The following is a 19,673-nucleotide window of genomic DNA, read 5'->3' on the forward strand; positions in this document are numbered from 1 at the left end:
CCATTTACAAACCTTCCTAGATCAAGAATTAAGGGTTCAAAACTCTTGATCGACAAAATGACATGCTTTTTCCGACAAAAAGGTTTCGATTTGAAAACCGAAACCCTAGGATTAAACTGTTAAAACCTATTTTTGATGCTAGAAATTCCTAGATTGTTTATCAAAGATGAAGGGAAGACCTATTTGAAATAGAAATTAAACCAAACAGGGTTTGAGACTAGCATTTATGGCAAGATTCAACGGATGAATCTGCCTTAAATGTAGAAAAGCTACCTAAAAAGCTAGCAGTAAAAAATGCAACCAGAAAAGTCATTTCTGGGCTCTAAAGTGTGCCTTTATAATCCCTACAAACCAGACTATTGATAAGGAACAATGTTATGGCTGAAGAAACAACAAAACAACACAAAAACTAAAAAAAAGGCATTGATTCTAAACCTAAATGACTATCAACTCAAAACAGCAAATGGATTTTTACATAAAGAGCTTCAAAATCTAACCATTTTCACTTCAAATGGTCAGGTTAGCTACTTAGAAGCAGGGGTTATCCTTTCATTAATAAAAAGCGTCCCTGCCCCTTTGTTGCCACATTTGGCAAGCTTTAAATCAAAGCTTAATATAAATAAAATGACATAAAATTAATCAAGAACATGTCATGGCAATCAAAGCTCAGTATTGAAAACAAAAGAAAGATCCAGCAGGCCTCATGAGTGATTGTTGATTAGCTTCGGCTAATGGCATCCGAGATGGATGACCGGGTTGTAATTGATGATTAGCTTCGGCTAATGGCATCCGAGATGGATGACCGGGTTGTGGCTGAATTTTAGTTTTGGGAAATGACATCCTATATGAATGGTCGAGTTTAAATGTTGTGATTAACTACGACTAAAAGTATCTAAGGTGGATGGCGAGGTTAAGGTGAAGTAATTAACCCCGACCAATGTTAAACTTCGAGCCCACAACTCTTATGGAGAGATTGGGGTGTGTGAGTGAGAAAAATACACTTAACAAAATAATAAGAGATGTACAATGCATATAATAAATAAAAGAAGGAATCTATCCATTCTAAGTTAATAACGAAAAGTAACGACAATGTACTTCTAGTTGTTTATTATTATGTTATATTATTTACAATTCTCGTATCCATATTGTTTTGTAACAGGGCATCACACAATCAAGGTGCGTAGAAAAGCTTGTTTCAGGCGTTCACATATTTTGAAAGGTGTTTTGTAATAGTTTGTCTTAGGTGTTATGTTGAATATTTGTCATTCGACACTTTTGTAAGGACTTGTAATGAAAATTGTAATGGAACACGGATTTGAATGTGTGAACACGTAGATACGATGTTATGAATATATTATGTGGTATTCTCTTTTGTGAGGATGTTGTGTTGTGAAATCACATGAGAATCGTATGAAAGAAAGTACTAGTTGTGTAAAATTGATGTTCGACACTCGGGTATAAACTCATGTTAATAACGAGACTAGGACAAGAATGCAAACTCATTAGTATGTCAATATAAAGTAATGTAAATGTATAAATATGAAAATATATTATTGTGGGCATGTGTATTGATTATCCGTCTTATGAGAATGTTGATTTACGAAAGCTACATCCGTATGATGCCATGATAAGGAAGGGAACCTAATTACTAATTCACGGAATATCATTGTGAGAAGTATTGAGAACCTAAAAAAAAATCCACTGATTTTAGCTTTGAAAAAGTCGGGTTGTTACATGCCCCTTTAAATTCCAAAAGAATTTCAGCAAGCATTCAAACTTCCCTGAAATTAGTCTCATTATCTCGGGTCACCTGTCTAATTTGAAATTCAAACACTGGTCTATTTTCATGGGTGACCTGCCCCTTTAAATTCCAAAAGAATTTCAGCAAGCATTCATGCTTTCCTGAAATTGGTCTCATTATCTCGGGTGACCTACCCATTTTGAAGTCCAAACACTGGTTTATTTTCACGAGCGACCTGCCCCTTTAAATTTCAAAAGATTCCAGCAAGAATTCATGCTTTCCTAAAATTGGTCTCATTATCTTGGGTGACCTACCCCATTTTGAAATCCCAACACTGGTCTATTTTCACGGGCGACCTGCCCATTTAAATTCCAAAATAATTTCAGCAAGCATTCATGCTTCCTTAAAATTGATCTCATTATCTTGGGTGACCTATCCATTTTGAAGTCCCAACACTAGTCTATTTTCACGAGCGACCTGCCCCTTTAAATTCCAAAAGATTTCAACAAGCATTCATGCTTTCCTAAAATTGGTCTCATTATCTTGAGTAACCTACCCCATTTTGAAATCCCAACACTGGTCTATTTTCACGGGCGACCTGCCCATTTAAATTCTAAAATAATTTCAGCAAGCATTCATGCTTCCCTTCAATTGGTCTCATTATCTCGGGTGATCTACCCATTTTAAAATCACTAGTTTATTTTCATATGCGACTTGTCCTTTTTCAAAAGGTGGTCTACTTTCACAGGCGACCTGTCCTTTTTTAGAAGGTGGTCTATTTTGATGGGCGACCTGCCCCTTTTCGATTCATCAAAATCTTGCTGGATTTCACTAAGGATTTTTTCTAAAAAGATTCAAAAACATTTATGCAATGCTTTAGAGTTACAAGACATGCATGCATCCTTATCTAGTTTGAAATATAGCCCCCATTTTTTGTGCTCCATCGTCATAGGGTGCTTTTACAATCCAAAGCCTTCTTAATTTTTGTTTTCTTCTGATTCACCATCTTGTCCGGGTCTACCGTATATTAGCCCTCTACTCAAATGTAAGTGCAGTGCCCATCCTGGGCTGCCCACAACAATTACTACTCTCGTTGTTTATTAAGCCTGACCATGCCCCCAAGTATAGTGTTGTTTAAGCGTCGAGTTTGCCTTGTGTAGCCTTTTTTGTGGTTACAATAAATATCATCCTGAATTGGGAACAACTTGGAAACTCTCCATCCTATGACAATGTTGTGTGCTTTTAACATTTCTAACACATGCTTTGGAGGGTTTAGGGTGATTTCCCTAACAAAGCTTTTTGCAAGATTTACTTTGTCTTTTCAAAAATCCAAGATTCATTAATGTCATGTCAAAAGTGTTTTATCATGGCACTCGGTGTAGGAGATGATCTACTTTGAGAAGGGTTAAAACCCGTTTGAAGTTTTGTGCTTGGATTCTCTCGACATGAACAAAAGATAAAAAAGTTTTTTTTTTTATTTTATCATTTTCACAACTAATTCCTTAAGTGCGCCATTTATTAGTTCGTCCTATGTACTTGATTAGAAAGGTCTTTTTAGGCGCATAATAAAGGTTGAGTTGTATGTTTATCAAAGAAAGGAATTTACGAGCTCAAATGGTGTTTAATGGACTTTAAACCTGGGATCACCATCAACCAACATTTACCATCTTTGTAGAACAACATGCCGTATGATCACTATATTTTTATTGGCAAGTTTTGTCTTTCCAAAAACTAGATAGGAAAATCCCTTATTCCAAAAGGTTTCCTCTTTATCAAATAAGAACGAGAATTCTTAATGCTATCAATTGGTTAGTATATGATTCAATGCCCATATCTAAACTTGAAATAAACCACTAGAAATTGTTAAATACTAACTTCTTGGTTTCTATATGGCTGATCAACCATATGTATAGCAGTTGTTCGCAATAGCTTATTGCCCCTTTGCCAACCTTCCTACAATGATTGAGTGTCAGGATTGTTTCTGCTAATATTTTCATAGTGGGATTTATCTGATTGTTTTCATATTCGATGAAAGTTGTGGCCCACTCTAAACTTATTACTCTAATTAAATTTGGAAACAACACTAAACCTAAGATTCCCAAGGCGAGTATTATGTTATTTTCTTTAATGAATAGGGTTACCCCTTTATCCTTCAAACACTTCTTTTATTATCTTCCACTTCAAACCACCGATGCTTTTCTCTGATATTTTATGCAGATCTAGGATCTTGGTCAACTTGGCTAAATTAGTTATCACGTTGTCGAGTTTTTGGTGGAGATAAACCTTTTATAGATCTATAGGGAATTCTATGAGTAAACTATACACCTCTAGGGGGGACACATGTCTATGTCCTCGAAGGTGAAACAAACGTACTAGGGGTTCCAAAAATGCAACAGAGCTTTAATGGTTGAATTCTAGGTAGGCACCTTTGTGATTTCCAATAATCTCTTATATTTCTTAGAAAAACCATCTTCGCAAATGCTTCTTACATGCAAGAGGAGCTTTTTCAGGTCATTTCCAGAGCTGCTTATGCTTTTAATGGGTGGCAACTTATTGTCATTTAGTCTTAGGAAATCCCCTTCTAACAGCTGTAGGGATTCAGATTCCAACCCATATTCGATAGAAGTTGTTTTTTTAATGGTGGCCATGTTTCAGTCCAGAATCTTACAAGGTGAGATGCTCAAGGTTAAGTATGTCTTAATGCAACAATGTTTATCAAAAAATGATACATCTTGTGGATATGTTCTAATTTCTCTACATGAGATAGGAAAAGGGCATTATCTAGGCTTAAAAAAGGTTTCTTGTTGTCCTAGTGATCACCCTCATGAAGGTAAAATAGGGGCGCATTAGGTAGTGGGATGGCTCGTGTACCAATCACTACCAATTCAAGCACTCAATAAAGAGTTGGATGGTTTTGCGAACTTAAACCCTGACTGAAAGTCATAGGGCTTCCGTTACTCCCCTACCTAACCTGAAGTTTCCCCATGTATCCCGGAGCAATGAAAAAGATGTATGAAATGCGTGTTCACATTTGATATTTATGCATGTGTAAGCTAAAACATGCTATGCGTAAATAGATCAAGGCAAACAAAACAAAAGAAAACATGGAAATTTAAACATGTTGCAAATACCCAAAACCATATAAAACACAAAACTCAGTCCCACACTGTAAAACAATAAATCCTCAGTGGAGTCGTCATTCTATCGCACGTTGGCAAAAGGCAATGGTGTTAAAGGGGCCGAAGGAGTCGCCACCTAGTTATTTAGTTCAAGGTCGCTAGGAAACCCCGGGTGTACTAGTCTTGTTAGAGATTCGAGGGTAAGAGACTGGTAGTGGCCAGGAAAGATATTAGCACCCCTAGCGCCCCTACCTGAGTTAAGCTGCTTTGTGGTTTTAATGGTTTTCTGGCTGGTGGTCTATCTATAGTTTAAGATTGAGATTTACTCGTATGAATAAACCTAGTATTTAAGAATTTATTATGGACTCGTGTACTCAAATAAATTCTTAGAAATTGTTTTTTTGTAATTTGTGTATTACGGTGAAAAATACTCTCAATTAAAATTGATGAATATTTAGAATAACTCTGAAAATTTTCTAGTCAACTATGATATTTCAAATATCAGCCTCACTTGTAGGTTCAGCGTTCTGTACCAGGATTTTTAACCATTAATTCTCATGAATTAAAAAATAATGGTTTATTAAAATATTATCTAAATTCTCATGAATTTAATAAACTGGTTATTAAATTCTAAAATGCATGCAAATACATATTTTGAATTTTCATATGGAAATACTACGCAATATGATTTTCCTTGTATTTTTTAGACACTTGGCCGAATGTAATACACAAAAATTTATTTATTATTTTTTGTTACTTATGCTTTCATCTAAAAAAAAACAAGGTTTAAGAGGAATTTTTCTAAAAGGGGGGAAATCACTAAGAAAAAAGAAACTAAAAAAAGTGTTTTTTTATTATTATATATATATATTCTTTTTCTTTTTTTTCTCTTTTTTTAGGAGGGGTCGGGTTAACCCAAATGGGTTGACCCGATCAAGTCAACCAAGAAACAGACCGAAGGAAAGAAAAGAAAACAAAACAGATCAAAAAGGATGAAAAACACAAAAACTTACAAATTTTTTAACAGAAACATATCAAAACAGAAAAGACAAAAACAAACAGACAAATGTTCTTCATCTTCCCCCAAAACATAGTTCTCAATCCAGAGAGGATTTCAAACAAAAAAGGGTATGTTCCTATTCACAAACCTTCCTAGATCAAGAATCAAGGGTTCAAAACTCTTGATGATTGACAAAATCACACAATTTTTCCCAAAAAAAGAGTTTCAGTTTGAAAACCAAAACCCTAGAATTAAACATATTAAAACCTGTTATTAATGCTAGAAATTCCCAGATTATTTATCAAATACGAAGGGCGTACCTATTTGAAACAGAATTAAACCAAACAGGGTCTGGGACTAGCATTTAAGGTAAGATTCAACGAATTAATCTGCCTTAAATGCATAAAAGTTGCCTAGAAAGTTGGCAATTGAAAATGCGCCCAAAAAAGTCATTTCTGGGTTTTAAAGTGTGCGCTTCCTATCCCCACAAACTAAACTATTGATAAGGAACAAAGTTATGGCTGAAGAAACAACACGAAAACTAAAAAAAAAAAAAAGCTTTGATTCCAAACCTAAATGACTATCAACTCAAAACAACAAATGTATTTTTACATAAAAAGCTTCAAAAGCTGACCATTTTCACTTTAAATTGTCAGGTTAGCTACTTAGAAGTAGGGGTTATCCTTTTATTAATAAAAAGTGACCCTTGCCCTTTAGCCTAAGTTTCTTTTCTCTTTTCTTTTCTTTTCTTTCCCTTTGCTTCTCTCTGTTTTCTCCCCCCAGTTTTCTCTTCTATCTCTCTTTTATTTTTGGTGTTCTTTGACCTCCTCTTTTATAGGCAAGTTTAGGCCTTCTAGATGGGTTGTCTAGGGTTTCAAATGAATAAAACCTAGCTGGTTTTGCCATGGGGGTGCTAGTTTCAGGTGTAGGTGATTTTATAAGGTGCTTGGGGCAAGGTGAGTGTTTCGTCTCCTTGGATCCTAAGAGAAAGGCTTTAAACCCTTGATATGATCCTTCTAGAGGTTTCTAAATGGAAACCAACAAGAAAGTTGGGCGCTCTTCTGTAACTGAATATCGATGTCAAAGCTGACTGAGTTGGTCACTTTCAAGACTTTATTGGAGTATCTCTGATGTCAACGTCGCCTGAGACCACCTATACTTGGTAGAGGGGGTGTATGCCTTTCGACCGAACCCACTTTTTCTTGATTTGGAGGTCTATAGCTCTATATTCGATCGTTTGAAAGTAACGTCTGAAACTATGGTTTTGGCTGACTAGGGACATGATGTTGTGGGGATCTATAGAGAAAATAGGATGTAAACGTTTGATATTGTAGACATGGGGTTGTAGAGGGGGTGTTTCTTAGTCGAATGGTGGTGGTTTCAACCTTGGAGTGGTCGGAAACGTCACATTCATCCGTTTGAAAGTGCCCCCTCAATTAGCCAAAAACTGAAGAAAAAGAAGAAGCACAGTATTTTGAACACTATTTTGACTTACCAACCTTACTTAGCATTATGGTCTTTCATAATTGGGCTCGAGCATTTCTTTTTTAGTTTGCTTCAGGTGTATTTTCTCATATTTATCTTATTATTTAAAAATGGATAGCAACAACCATTAACAAGATGACTTTAAACCCATTCAATAATGTTTGTTTTTCCCTGAAACATGCATATACATGTATTTAGTAGATCATACAAGATTTCTTCCTTTTATTTCTTTGCTTGGTCGAAGCTTAGGTTCCTATTTATTTAGTGTTCTTCTTTCATCTTACATTAACTAACATATTTTCAAATCAACACATTGTCATTTATTTTTATTATACTTAATCACAACATGAGTTATACTTTGTTAACTACATCAATTGACATCATAATAAGGAAGAAGAAATGAATCTCTATGAATAAAAATCTTGTCCATAATTAATACAGCTATACTAGAGCAATCATTTTTATCATGTTCATATATTTACATTCAAAGAAATATCCCTCGTATCATTTCTCATTTGGCCGAAACCTAACCCCAAGCTTACTAGATGTTCCTTTCTTTGATTCTTCTTTTCTTAACATGTTTTCAAGCTAGTACCACATTCCATAATAGTTGCATAAAAAATATCAAGTACACATTCAATGACATTCAACTCACCCAACACACAATAAACCTAACAGATATCATGATTTACTTCCCAACCTTTTAGTTAAATTTAGGAGTTCCCACCATCAACATGATCTTACAACACACTATATACATAGAAATCTAAATTGAAAGAACACCCCCTATGCTTTCCATTTGGTTGAAAGTTAAAGGGTCTCTCTTAAGCCAAATTCCTTCAACAATTTTCATTCATTCCTTGTCATTAAACTTTTATTTCACAATTCTACACTTAATTTTCATTTCCCCCAAGTTTCATCCATAAACCCTAACTTTAATAATTGAATATTTATTCAATTTTTATAATTAAACACTAACTAATGATAATATTTTATAGAAGAGTAACTCACTTAATAAATTTGGATGAGCAATGGCAAATTCCCATGTGAATTTCTTCATCAACACCTTCTTCCTTCTCAACTCGTGGTCTCTTTCTACCTCTAAATTTTCCTTGCTATTAGCCCTTTATCCTCTCTTTCTCTCCCCCTCTCACATCACCCAATCTCTGCCCCTCCAAACTTGTTTCTCTCACATAATCATCAAATTTCCATTTCATCTTTCACATTGAAATGGTAGCTGCAATTTCAATTTGAAATAAATAGGAGGAAATAAACTCATTTTTTGTTCTTTTCCTTAAGCTATCGTTGACCTTTCACTTATAAAGGCTGACTTGTATTTTTTTTTTAATAATTTTTCCCAAATTATACTTCTTAATATTTCTGAGCCACTAATAATTTTGAATGGTCTTTTTAAAATCTGATTGAACTAAAATTTTAAAAGAAGGTTGATCAAAATATCAAGATGTTGTTCGTAAATTTTATCTCAATTTAACGGTCAAATTGAGAGTTATACATGATAGAGTAAAATTGGACAACATGTAATTTTTACGCTAAAATCCAAAATTTTGTACTGTTTTATCTACTTAATTCATCCATATTTTTAACTAATTCATTGTGAACTTCCATACCTATTTATAATACAAATTTTGATCAAATCTTGTTCCTTTTCAGGTTAAAAATGGTGTGATTGCACACGGGTTTATACCGGCGGTCAAAATCATTCGCACATAGAACCTTACATTAATTCATTTAAAAAATCTAAAATACTTTTCTAAATATTTTCACCCTAAATTCATAAAAATTATCTATATTTATCACTAATTTATCAATTTTTGAGCTACAGGTCTACATTGTACTCTTTATATTTATTGGGTCATATTTTCCAGATTTACACATTTTTAATATCAAGTTTAAAACAAATTACATCGAATTTCCTTAATTTATATCCCAACATTACTTTCCCTTTTTATCATTTCGTAGTTATATGCATTTAGTTGTTTTTTTTTATTTTTCTTCATTTTCATACTTTTATTCTTAAATCAATACATGAACATTTTATTTCAAATTCTCAAAATTCGAAGTCATCTTTTTAACTCTAATACTCGATTTACTCACTCAACATGATATTTTTCATTATTAACTTTTTGAGTTTTATCCAAGAGTTTACACTAATTCTCAATTAACCCAATATTAAATGATAAAATTAAAAAAAAATGTTAATTAAGGAAAAAAACCTATGTCAACCGGATTAACTCGCTAAACTCACAATACATATCATGAGAGCATGATAGTTCAATAAAAAACAAATCTAATATTAAATGATAAAATTAAAAAAAAAAAAAACAAAGTTAATTTTGAATAAAACTCCCTTCTCTTTTAATTTATAGTTAATTTTGAATCCTACCTCTTTCATAACATGATTAACTAATAACTATCTAAAAATAAACATTTAGCGTTAACCTTGAATCATAATCAAAAGCCATTTCTATAAATAATGATGAAATATAATCAAAGTTAAATATGTATTTGGCAGAAAAAGAAGAGAAAAAAAAATACTGTAAGCAATTTCTTAAAAGATTGAAGTTAAGATTGAAAGTTTTCATATATTTAGTAAAGTAAAATTTGACACAAATAATTTTATATTTTCCTAATGAAATAAAACTCAAAAAACATTTTCAAGAAGTAAAACAGCAGTCAAGCTTCGGTCATATGCATGGGCTTTTAAGGCTACAATTGACTTTGATCCAAGCTTTGGATCAAGGGGAAATTGGTGGCTCGATCAAGCAAAGGTGAGATGTGAATCAAGAAGTATCTGTACTGTCAAATGTTGTTGAAAAAGAACATTTTGACTAACAAGTAACATTTTCTCCATCTTGTTGTCTGATGCTAGACATTTCGCAGGGTTCTCTGTCCATTGTAGACATGGTCTTGGAAAGTATATAGTTCTATTCTGATCATTGTGAAGTTAGCATGAAGCCATGCATGTTGTAGTTTGAAGCAAGAAAAAGGAGCGCTCCATTTAAGTCTTGGGTACTTCAGCACCTGAGAAGAGCTGAGTCTTCCAGAGTCTTAAGGTCTCATTCCTATGCTACAAATTGGCAAATCAGCACCAAAAGAATCTTGAAGCCCAAGGTTGCAACACTACCCATGATTTAAATCTGAACCTCACTAACCATGCCACCATTACTCTTGCAACCACCATTTCTTCTTTCATCTCCTTCAAAATCTGTCATATCAGCCTGGAAGTTTTCAGTGATTCTCATCTTACTACGAGCACATCGTGAAGGCCTCGACATCTGGTTATCTAAAGAAAAAACATCTCTACTCTTCCGCTTCTGCTTTATGCTTAAAAAGCCACAAGCGAGAGCCTCTAAAGCTTTAGTGGTCAGCGGTCGGTTTCTTGTGCTGTGTCTTCGCAAGTTCATATTAGGTGACTGCTGAGGAGTAGAATCACATGCTGATGTGGAGATTTTTAGCATCCCAAAATCCTTTGTTTGCCTGCTTGCTTTATCATCTTTTACCTCTGTCACTCCCATCATTAAAGGTTCCGTTTCGGCATCATGAGGTACAGGCATGTTAAGGTCTATCAATGCCCGAGTTTGAAGTTTCTCATGAGGATGGTCATCACCAGAAGAATTACTGCTGAGAGTGCTTTCATTACTAATATTTGGACTGCCTCTAGAAGAAATTGTAGCTGATAACCTCTCCATGGGTGGATCCACTCGAAAGAGAAAATCCTCTCTGATATCACCTTCTCCGGCACAACCAGGCTCATCTTGTTTTGATCCATGTCTATCAATTGTGCCACAGCTTGTCTTTGTGTGGTCACAAGCAATTAATCTCTGTTGACGTTTTGCCACTGGATCCAAAAGTTTTCTGTCACAAAGTATGCCTCTCTGGGTTGCTTGACGCTTGATACGCTTTCTTGTCTGCATACTATCACACTTATCAGCTTTCTGGTACTCGGGAATTTTTTCAGGAACCTTGGCAAAACCTGAACCATTTATACGGAAACTCTGCTTTAAAGCATTATCTTCAACATCTTCCCTGTCAGAAAATACTCCCTTGTCCAAATCATTCTTTGTGGATATTGTCATGGTAGTCCCATTCATATCAGAACACAGGTTCTCAGAAGAATCAGGTTCACCAGCTGGCACCTTCAAAGAATCAGATTCACTATCTTCAGAATCACTTCTGGAGGTGCATATGCTCATCAGTCCAACGGGTAAACTCCTCAGTTCCCTCACCCTTTTTGATTCCCCAGTGGCAAGACTTGTATCAACAACGGTAAACATCATGGCATTTGAAGTGCGGCTTGGAGTTCTAGGTTTGAGGTAACAATGGCGTTGTTGACCAGGAAAATTTCCCTGGTTCAAATTTGTCTTATTGCTCCATGTGGTTCCTTCCTTGCTACCATCACCCTTATCTTCTCCAATGTCAAGGTCAAGAAGCGTTGGATCCGAAGCAACTTTATTCAGGACATCACTGACAGAATCAAAATAGTGGTCTCCTTTCACTAGTTTCCTTCTTGAAAACTTCTCGATGCCAGGGATCAGAAAGACCAGAGAATGCCTGGAGGCAGCAGCAAAACCATGATCATTAGGCTGCTCAGAATGCCAACCTCTTGCAAGTAAAAGAGGCCAAACAGCTTCCCAGAACAGATCATTTGAACGGGCTTTGCTTAAGCGGTAGCCACCAGTTAGGTAGTTGATAATTTCAACAGGTGTAAGGGTCGAACATGCTTTTCCAATTGGTATTTCTGGACGGACAGGAGCAACTTGATTGGACTTCAGAGGCTCCGTGGTAATGCCTGTGAGGTCTTGCTTCCCTTTACCAATTCCCACAGCTTCTACTAGGGCATGCAATCCGACCATCACCTTTAAAGTGAACACATATTCTTCCAGCAACATTTTTCCCTCACCAAATGCCTTAGCAGCCTGCCAAATGATGAAATTAATATTCAAATAGGATGTTATGGACTTGCGATGAACTAGATAAGATCAAAGAGAAACAGCCAAGCACTGCAAAATTTTCTTTTCAAAAAATAAGAGCCACAAACATAGGACAGGTCTATCAGCAGAGAAACTATGAAGTTTGCTTCTCAGATCAATGTTAACACCACCCTTTTTGTACTGTCATCTAACAGCCATCCTCAGTGGAAAAAAAATTAACTGCATTTGTAGGCTTTCACACAACCAATCACAAATCATTAGCATAATGGCTTGTTTCAATTATGTTATAACATCAGCCAAATAAAGGATGAAAATAATGCAGTAGCATATCATGTAAAGAATTTATACCAGCTCCATCTGTCAATTCATGGAGAAAGTATAAACATCTATTCTGTATGTAGTATTGAAAGATGAAACATTCTAATATTTTGTACAAATAATGCAATGTTTAAAGAAGCTCACACAATAATTTTGGCAAATAGTTCAACAAAGGTGCTTAAAACATATTTCTTGAAAGCAATTAACTAATTCAGAATACACATTGTGACCTTCAGATATGTGAGAACGTGTTTGTCTTTTGTGCATAGTCATCCATGAGTTCACTCATTTGGTGAATCTTGGCATTTAAGATTGTAATGCATCTTGAAATACTTCATAAAATACCTGAAGCAAAATATTTTTGCATTCCTCTGACAATTGTGGAAGCAAACGAGATAACATTTCATGTTGCCTTGATCCTGTAAAAATCCTTTGCCCATAAACACATTTTCTGTTTCTTATTTTACGGCATTCTGACCATTTATGGTATCTGTCAGACCTATAAAATTTCCCGTAATAAAATGAGAGTATGTCACCCATCGTCTTGCTCTCAACAAAGTTCTTCACTTGAACAAGATTTTTTCCAAAAATATATAAACCAAGAAGAAAACTGTCCTCCTCTGAATCACTCCAAGGGTTGCCCACAGAACCAGGAACCAAGCAGTAATCTTTGCCACCGAGTTCACAAAGCATTTCATTACTTATTTCTGGCTGAAGACATAACTTCGCAGATTCTCCTACTTCTATGCCATCATTCACAGTAACATCCATAAGCTCAACCTTAGCTTTCAAGTCAACTTCTGGAACAATATTTGCCTCTCTAATGCTTTCAGGTTTTACAGACTTATTTATATCGGAAGTGTCAGTCAAACCACAGGGATAATCTCGTGGTTCATGTTTAATGCTCTCGACTTCCTCAATGACCCACATTAATGATAAAGGCAATCCAACCAAAAAATCATGGTAAGTAGCAGACGAGATTATTGCATCAGCTGGACTTTCTACAAGCAACCCGTAGACACATTCTGTCATAAGAGCTGGAATTTGAACTTGATACTCATCTCCAATGCGAGGAAGCAGCTCAGGATCTCTGTAGGCCTCACAAATACCTGGAGAAAGCAATTGCTCAGCAGATTCATCTTCAATGCAATTCCACTCAGAATTCCCTTTGATAACATCCATCTGCAAAAGGAGTTCAAAAAAACAAAAATGATTAATTAAAATTTAAAAGAAAAAACAAATAAAAGGAACAAAGGTGTCTTGCATTGTAAGCAAAAAAAAAAAACTTAGGCTTGATGATTGATGAATACTATGAAGATAACAGCTACTCCTATATCACTGATCATGTTTTCCAACCAAAATATAAACAAAAGAAATGAAAACAAAACAATTTTTTTTTATTTGCTCAAACATCTATCCTTGTGCTCTAATCAAACAAAAAATTTCAGCTTTTTTTTAAAAAAACAGGTTCCAAGGAATTAAAAAAATCCATACTTTCAGCTAGAATTAAATTATTTTCCATATCAGTCAAAAGACATGCAAAACAGTAATTTATTTAATTATTTACTTATCAAAATTAAGAAAAATATTTTTTCCCAATTAAAGTAGTATTGAACAAATAAATAAAAAAGCTCCTAAGGAAATTTAATAAGCTGCAAATGCAAAAAATAATCATAAGCACAGTTTTACAGAAAATCACCAAACCCCGAAAAAAAAAAATACATGCACAGTTTTACAGATAAAACCAGGCAACTTTAGTAAAACCATAGTAACCAAGCCAAAAGTCTCCAACCCATATCCATGTTCCAACCCGAGACCAGCAGCAAAGCAACCCCGTATCAAAAAGACTCGAACTTTACAAAGCAAAAAATACAATGAAAAGAACCCATTACGCATATTTAATCATTCACCTCCATAACCAATCCCAAACCCCAAAACACAACAAAAGCTCAAAGCTTAAACATACTTATACACAGCCAAAAGGCACAAGAGAGACAAAAATATTTACTACCAACAAAAACAAGAACTCCAAAATGACCCCCCAACAAAATTCTACTCTTTCTTTTACTTCATAATACTACAAGAAACCGTTAACAAAACCCAAAGAGACTAAAAATATTAAATCCAAAACTAGATACTCTATGTTAAAGAAAGCAATTAAAAGTAACAACAACCAAACCAACAACATTCAAGATAAAAAATTTACTATACCTCCATTGATAAAACACAAAACCCGTCAAGACCAAAGTTTGATATACAGAGAGAGGGAGAGAGCAATAGGCAGGCTGAAAGCAGAAATGGGTGTGCTTCGTTACGCACCGATTCACAAGTTATAGATTAAAAGTAAACAAAACGTGACCTTGTATATATACCCACTTAAGAAAACACAACATAAACTGCAGCAGCAGCAGCATGATGTATGTATATAAAAATATATTTATATTATATATATATCGAGAGATAAAGTTAGAAAGAGAGGGGGAGGGAGGGAGACGTACTTGCCTCAAGAAAGCTAGGTGTTCATGGAGGAGAAAGATTTAACTTCTTGGTAGAGGAGAACTGAAATATTTTTACGGGTTTGGTTCTTTCTTTATAGAGAGAAAGATGGATGAAATATATTTGTTTGGTCTCTGTATTTAAAATTTGGTCATATTTACTCTTATACTCTTGATTTACTTACTATTACCCTTGTACTTACAATTCTTATATATATATATATATATATATATATAATTAAACCGAATAACAGAAAATATAGGGGTAGAAATGACCCAAAAAAATAAAAAACAAAGGGAAAATATGACCACTTGTTTTAAGCATAAGGGCAATAATGATTAAACCACAAATATAGGGATAAATATGATAAGATTCTCAAAATAAGGGATTAATTGTGTATTTCATCAAGAGAAAGATAGGGGTCTCTATTTCTGGTCCGTTTACAAGGACAAGAATGGTATCTCCACTCGCGGTTTCTGTTTATAATTTTACTCTCTTCATTTAGTTGACACCTGGCTTTAAGTTTAGATTCCTCCACCTCACGACTTTTCTCGTCCTTGTACTATATATTATCTTGCACGATACAAAAAGCGCACAAATCATTAAAGATTAAGATTAATATTCTATGATTTGTACGCCATTTCATCAATATTTTGCCTAGTGCACACTATTTCACATGTTTTTGAAACTTAACTCCATCAATACGGGACAAGCTATGGTTACGAGTTGAAAGAGTAAATTTATTTTTTTAATTAAAATAATATTATTTTGATAAAAAAAATCAATAAATTAATAATCAAGTTTTAACCGAATCATATTCGAATTGATATAATCATCAAGTTAACCTTAGTTTTTAACCGAGTTAGTCATGTTTTAAACCCGAGAGTTATGATATCTAAGAGATTCTAATCGGCATTCAATACATATAATTACATATTTTATAACACTTCCCCTTGAATGACCATGTATTGAAAATGTGTCCCATTAAAATCTTATAAAGAAAAATCCAATGGGAAAAAACCCAAGTGAAGGAGAAATAGTACAACATTCTTATGTGATTTCTGAATACTTTAGAATTTAATAGAAAATTTTATATAGATACTTCAAGATCCATATTTGAATACTTCATGATTCATAAAATTATCAAATTGCCTTATTAAAACCTTACAAAGTAAAACCTAATGGGAAAAACCTAAGAGAAGAAAAAAAATACAATTTGCATTGACTTCACCTTAAAAGTACATGTCTTGTGATAAATCTTTAAGATGACACATTCTTATATTATGGACATGCTTCTTGAAAGTTGAAGCTGTCAAAGACTTTGTAAATAAGTCTGTTATATTATCACTTGATCTAATTTGCTTGATATCAATTTTTTCTTTCTGTTGAAGCTCGTGAGTATAAAAGAATTTTGGTAAGATATCCCTTGTTTTGTCTCCTTTAATGTATCATCCTCTAAGTTGAGTGATATAGACAACATTATCTTCAAACATTATCGTAGGACTATCTTGAATGGTTGACAGTCCATATTTTTCTTTTTATGTACTGGATAATTGACCTTAGCATATACATTCTCGACTTGCTTCATGGATTGCAATAATTTCTGAATGATTTGATAAAGCAGCCACTAATGTTTGTTTGGCAGATCTCCAGGAAATTACAATACCTCCTTAGGTAAATAGATAACTTGTTTGTAATCTCTCTTCAGAGGGATCAGAGAGATAACCTGCATCTTCATATCCAATCAATTGTGAATTTGATCCACTATAAAATAACTTCATTTTAATTGTTTCACGGAGATAACGAAGTATATGTTTGACCTCATTCCAATGTCTTTTTATGGGAATGGAAATGTATCTTACCAATAAATTGAATGCGAAAGCTATATTCGGTCTTGTGCAACTTGCAAGATACACGAGTGCTTTAATAGAATTAAGATATGATACTTCTGGACCAATAATTTCTTCATCCTTTTCTAGCGATCGTACAAGACCAATGACCATGCATATCACATCTATGGTACTTATCTTCAGGTTTATGCAAATTCTTGCATTTTTTTTATTTGAGTTCTCTGTGTCTCCACTTCTGGTGGTATGGCGGGTTGTCTTTTGAAGGATTATCGCTTCTCATTTTCCATTTATTTTTTCCATATCTATATCTTTAGTTCTTTCTTGTCTTTTAGACAAAGATTTCATTCACTTCAAGGAATGGTTTATAACCTACGGGATGAGAGTGATGGTTTTTCATCAAAAGCTTTTTATTTTGTTTAGCCACAAGAAGACATGAAATTAGTTCTGAATATCTTTTAAAATTACGTTCTTTATATTGTTGCTGCAAGACAATATTTGAGACATGAAAAGTATATACTATCTTCTTTAACATTCGGTCTTCTATGATATTTTCACCATACAATTTTAATTGTGAGGTAATTTTTAAAAAATAGAAGTATTTTCATTAATCGATTTAAAATCTAACAACCTCAGGTGCAACCAATCATAATGAGCTTGAGGAAATATAGTAAACTTTTAATGGTCATATCTTTCATTTAGATTTTGCCACATAACAAGATGATTTTTTATTATGAGATATTCAACTTCTAATCCTTCATGGAGATGGTGGCGAATGAAAATCATTGATTTTGCAGGATCCTGCAAGGATGTGTTATTTTCTTCTTTGATGGTCTCTCAAAGATTCATAGCTTTCAGATGAATCTCAGTGTCGAGGATCCATAACAAATAATTATTTCCAGATATATCAAGAACGGTAAATTCAAATTTCGTCAGATTCGACATTATCTATATAAAAAAATCATGAATATAAAAGAAAAAAATCAGTTTTTTAAGACTTCTATTTATTTAGTTCTTTAGAAATACTAGTTCTTCAAGAACTATATTTAATTTATTTAATTCTTTAGGAACTTACAATATTAGTTCTTTAAGAATTTTAAATCTTGATGAATAAAAAAGAAGAAAATTTGTTACAATAAGTTACGAAACCAAATATATTCCATAAAATATGAACAATAATGAAAAGAAAAAAAATATTGAAATTGATACAAGCCACGTAATATAGGAGTTCATGTGTGCCAAAATTTCAATATAAATTAATTAGAGTGATCGTGTAGATAATGTGTTAAAAAATAAAGAACAAGTAAGAACATACATATTTAGAATAAAACTTAAAAGAAAAATTCATATATTTTCTTATATATTTTTTAATACTCGGAATACAAGATAAGTAATTTATTTATAGGAGAAGAGAATGAGAACATTAAAGGACACTAGAAAATTCAAGTGTCATGGAAAACTAACAGACTAAACCCGAGAGTCATGAAATATAAGAGATTCTAATGAGCATTTAATATATATAATTACAAATTTTATAACAAAAACTTTGATAATAAAACAATGCTTTTACCGTACCATTCTTTGTGAATAAGTTAATATAACAATATTTTTTAAATTTTATCAAAATATTTAAAAATTAATATAGTTATTTGATATAATATTAAAAATTTAATAATCAAATAGTCACAAATTTAGATTTTAACATCTATATTTTTATAATTAAAATAAATTTTGATATTAGATCAATATAAATTTTGGCAAGTTTCATGTTTTAAAAAATTAACTTGATGAATTGTGCAAGTAAATTAAAATAAAGTACTATCTTTATTCTGCATTTTTTTTATTTTCTTGATTAAAATGGTTTTTTTTTTTTAATAATTTTTACTATCACAGTGGAAGATACACAACGTGTAGTAAAAACTAGGTTGACAAAAAATAAATCAAATTTCAAGGATGTAATTGCACATTTTCATAGTAGGAGGTTCAATGTGACAAAATAGTTCCGCTGTTGTGAGTAAAGTGTAGGTCTAAAAGGTACTATTGTAGCGTAATTGTAATTGTTCTTATAATATAAACTCGCCACGTCATGGTTCGTTAGATGCTTTTGGTGAAGGTGGTTCGTTGGCAAGAGAGGAAAATGGGAGGGACTGTAGAGTAGTATTGCTAAGAGAAGACGGCACGGTTGCTAGGGATGGTTTAAGATAGTGTGACCACGCGCCAAAGTCTGAGCGTGTAAATAAAAAATCTTTAGAATTTATCTATTGAAATGACCAATATGCCCTCTATCTAGATTCGTGAGGACGATTTTGATATTTTCTTCTCAAGAACAAATATAATCTGGATCAATTATATATATATATATATATATATATATATATATATATATATATATATATTTAAAAAAAAATGGTGTACAGAATATATACTTCACAACAAACATTACGTCTTTCACGTAATGAAATTCTAAGTAATATATATTATTATTTTTATTTTATATTAAATAATAAATAGTGCTTGAGTTATAAATATTCAAATCCAGAGTATAAATAATTGACTTTCTTATCCAATAAATAATAAATATACATGTGAATACCAATTATCATTTAAAAAAACTCATATATTTATATTAATATTTATTGGATTCGAGTTAAGTTACTTTTTAATTTTAGATGGTTGGGTTTAATACTAATTAAATTGATTTGTTAATAACGAACA

General features: G+C 33.1%; 1 protein-coding gene across 4 annotated transcripts; it reads right to left on the minus strand.

The window, feature by feature from the left end:
• Nucleotides 1–9,901: 9,901 nt before the first annotated feature.
• LOC18110907 (uncharacterized) lies at nt 9,902–15,241 on the minus strand. 4 transcript variants are annotated; one of them, XM_024607758.2, is made up of 4 exons: nt 15,118–15,177; nt 14,827–14,900; nt 12,961–13,797; nt 9,902–12,282 (listed from the first exon to the last, which is right to left on the minus strand). In XM_024607758.2, exons 2-4 carry the CDS (start codon nt 14,830–14,832, stop codon nt 10,498–10,500), a joined length of 2,628 nt encoding a protein of 875 aa, XP_024463526.1. In that variant the 5' UTR covers nt 14,833–14,900; nt 15,118–15,177; the 3' UTR covers nt 9,902–10,497. The 4 variants fall into 4 exon arrangements, with proteins under 4 accessions (XP_024463526.1, XP_024463527.1, XP_006389225.2 ...); XM_024607759.2 differs by having other exon boundaries at nt 15,114–15,177; XM_006389163.3 differs by lacking the exon at nt 14,827–14,900 and having other exon boundaries at nt 15,118–15,241.
• Nucleotides 15,242–19,673: the final 4,432 nt, after the last annotated feature.

Source organism: Populus trichocarpa, chromosome 8 (genome assembly GCF_000002775.5).
Source record: "Populus trichocarpa isolate Nisqually-1 chromosome 8, P.trichocarpa_v4.1, whole genome shotgun sequence".
Lineage (NCBI taxonomy): Eukaryota > Viridiplantae > Streptophyta > Magnoliopsida > Malpighiales > Salicaceae > Populus > Populus trichocarpa.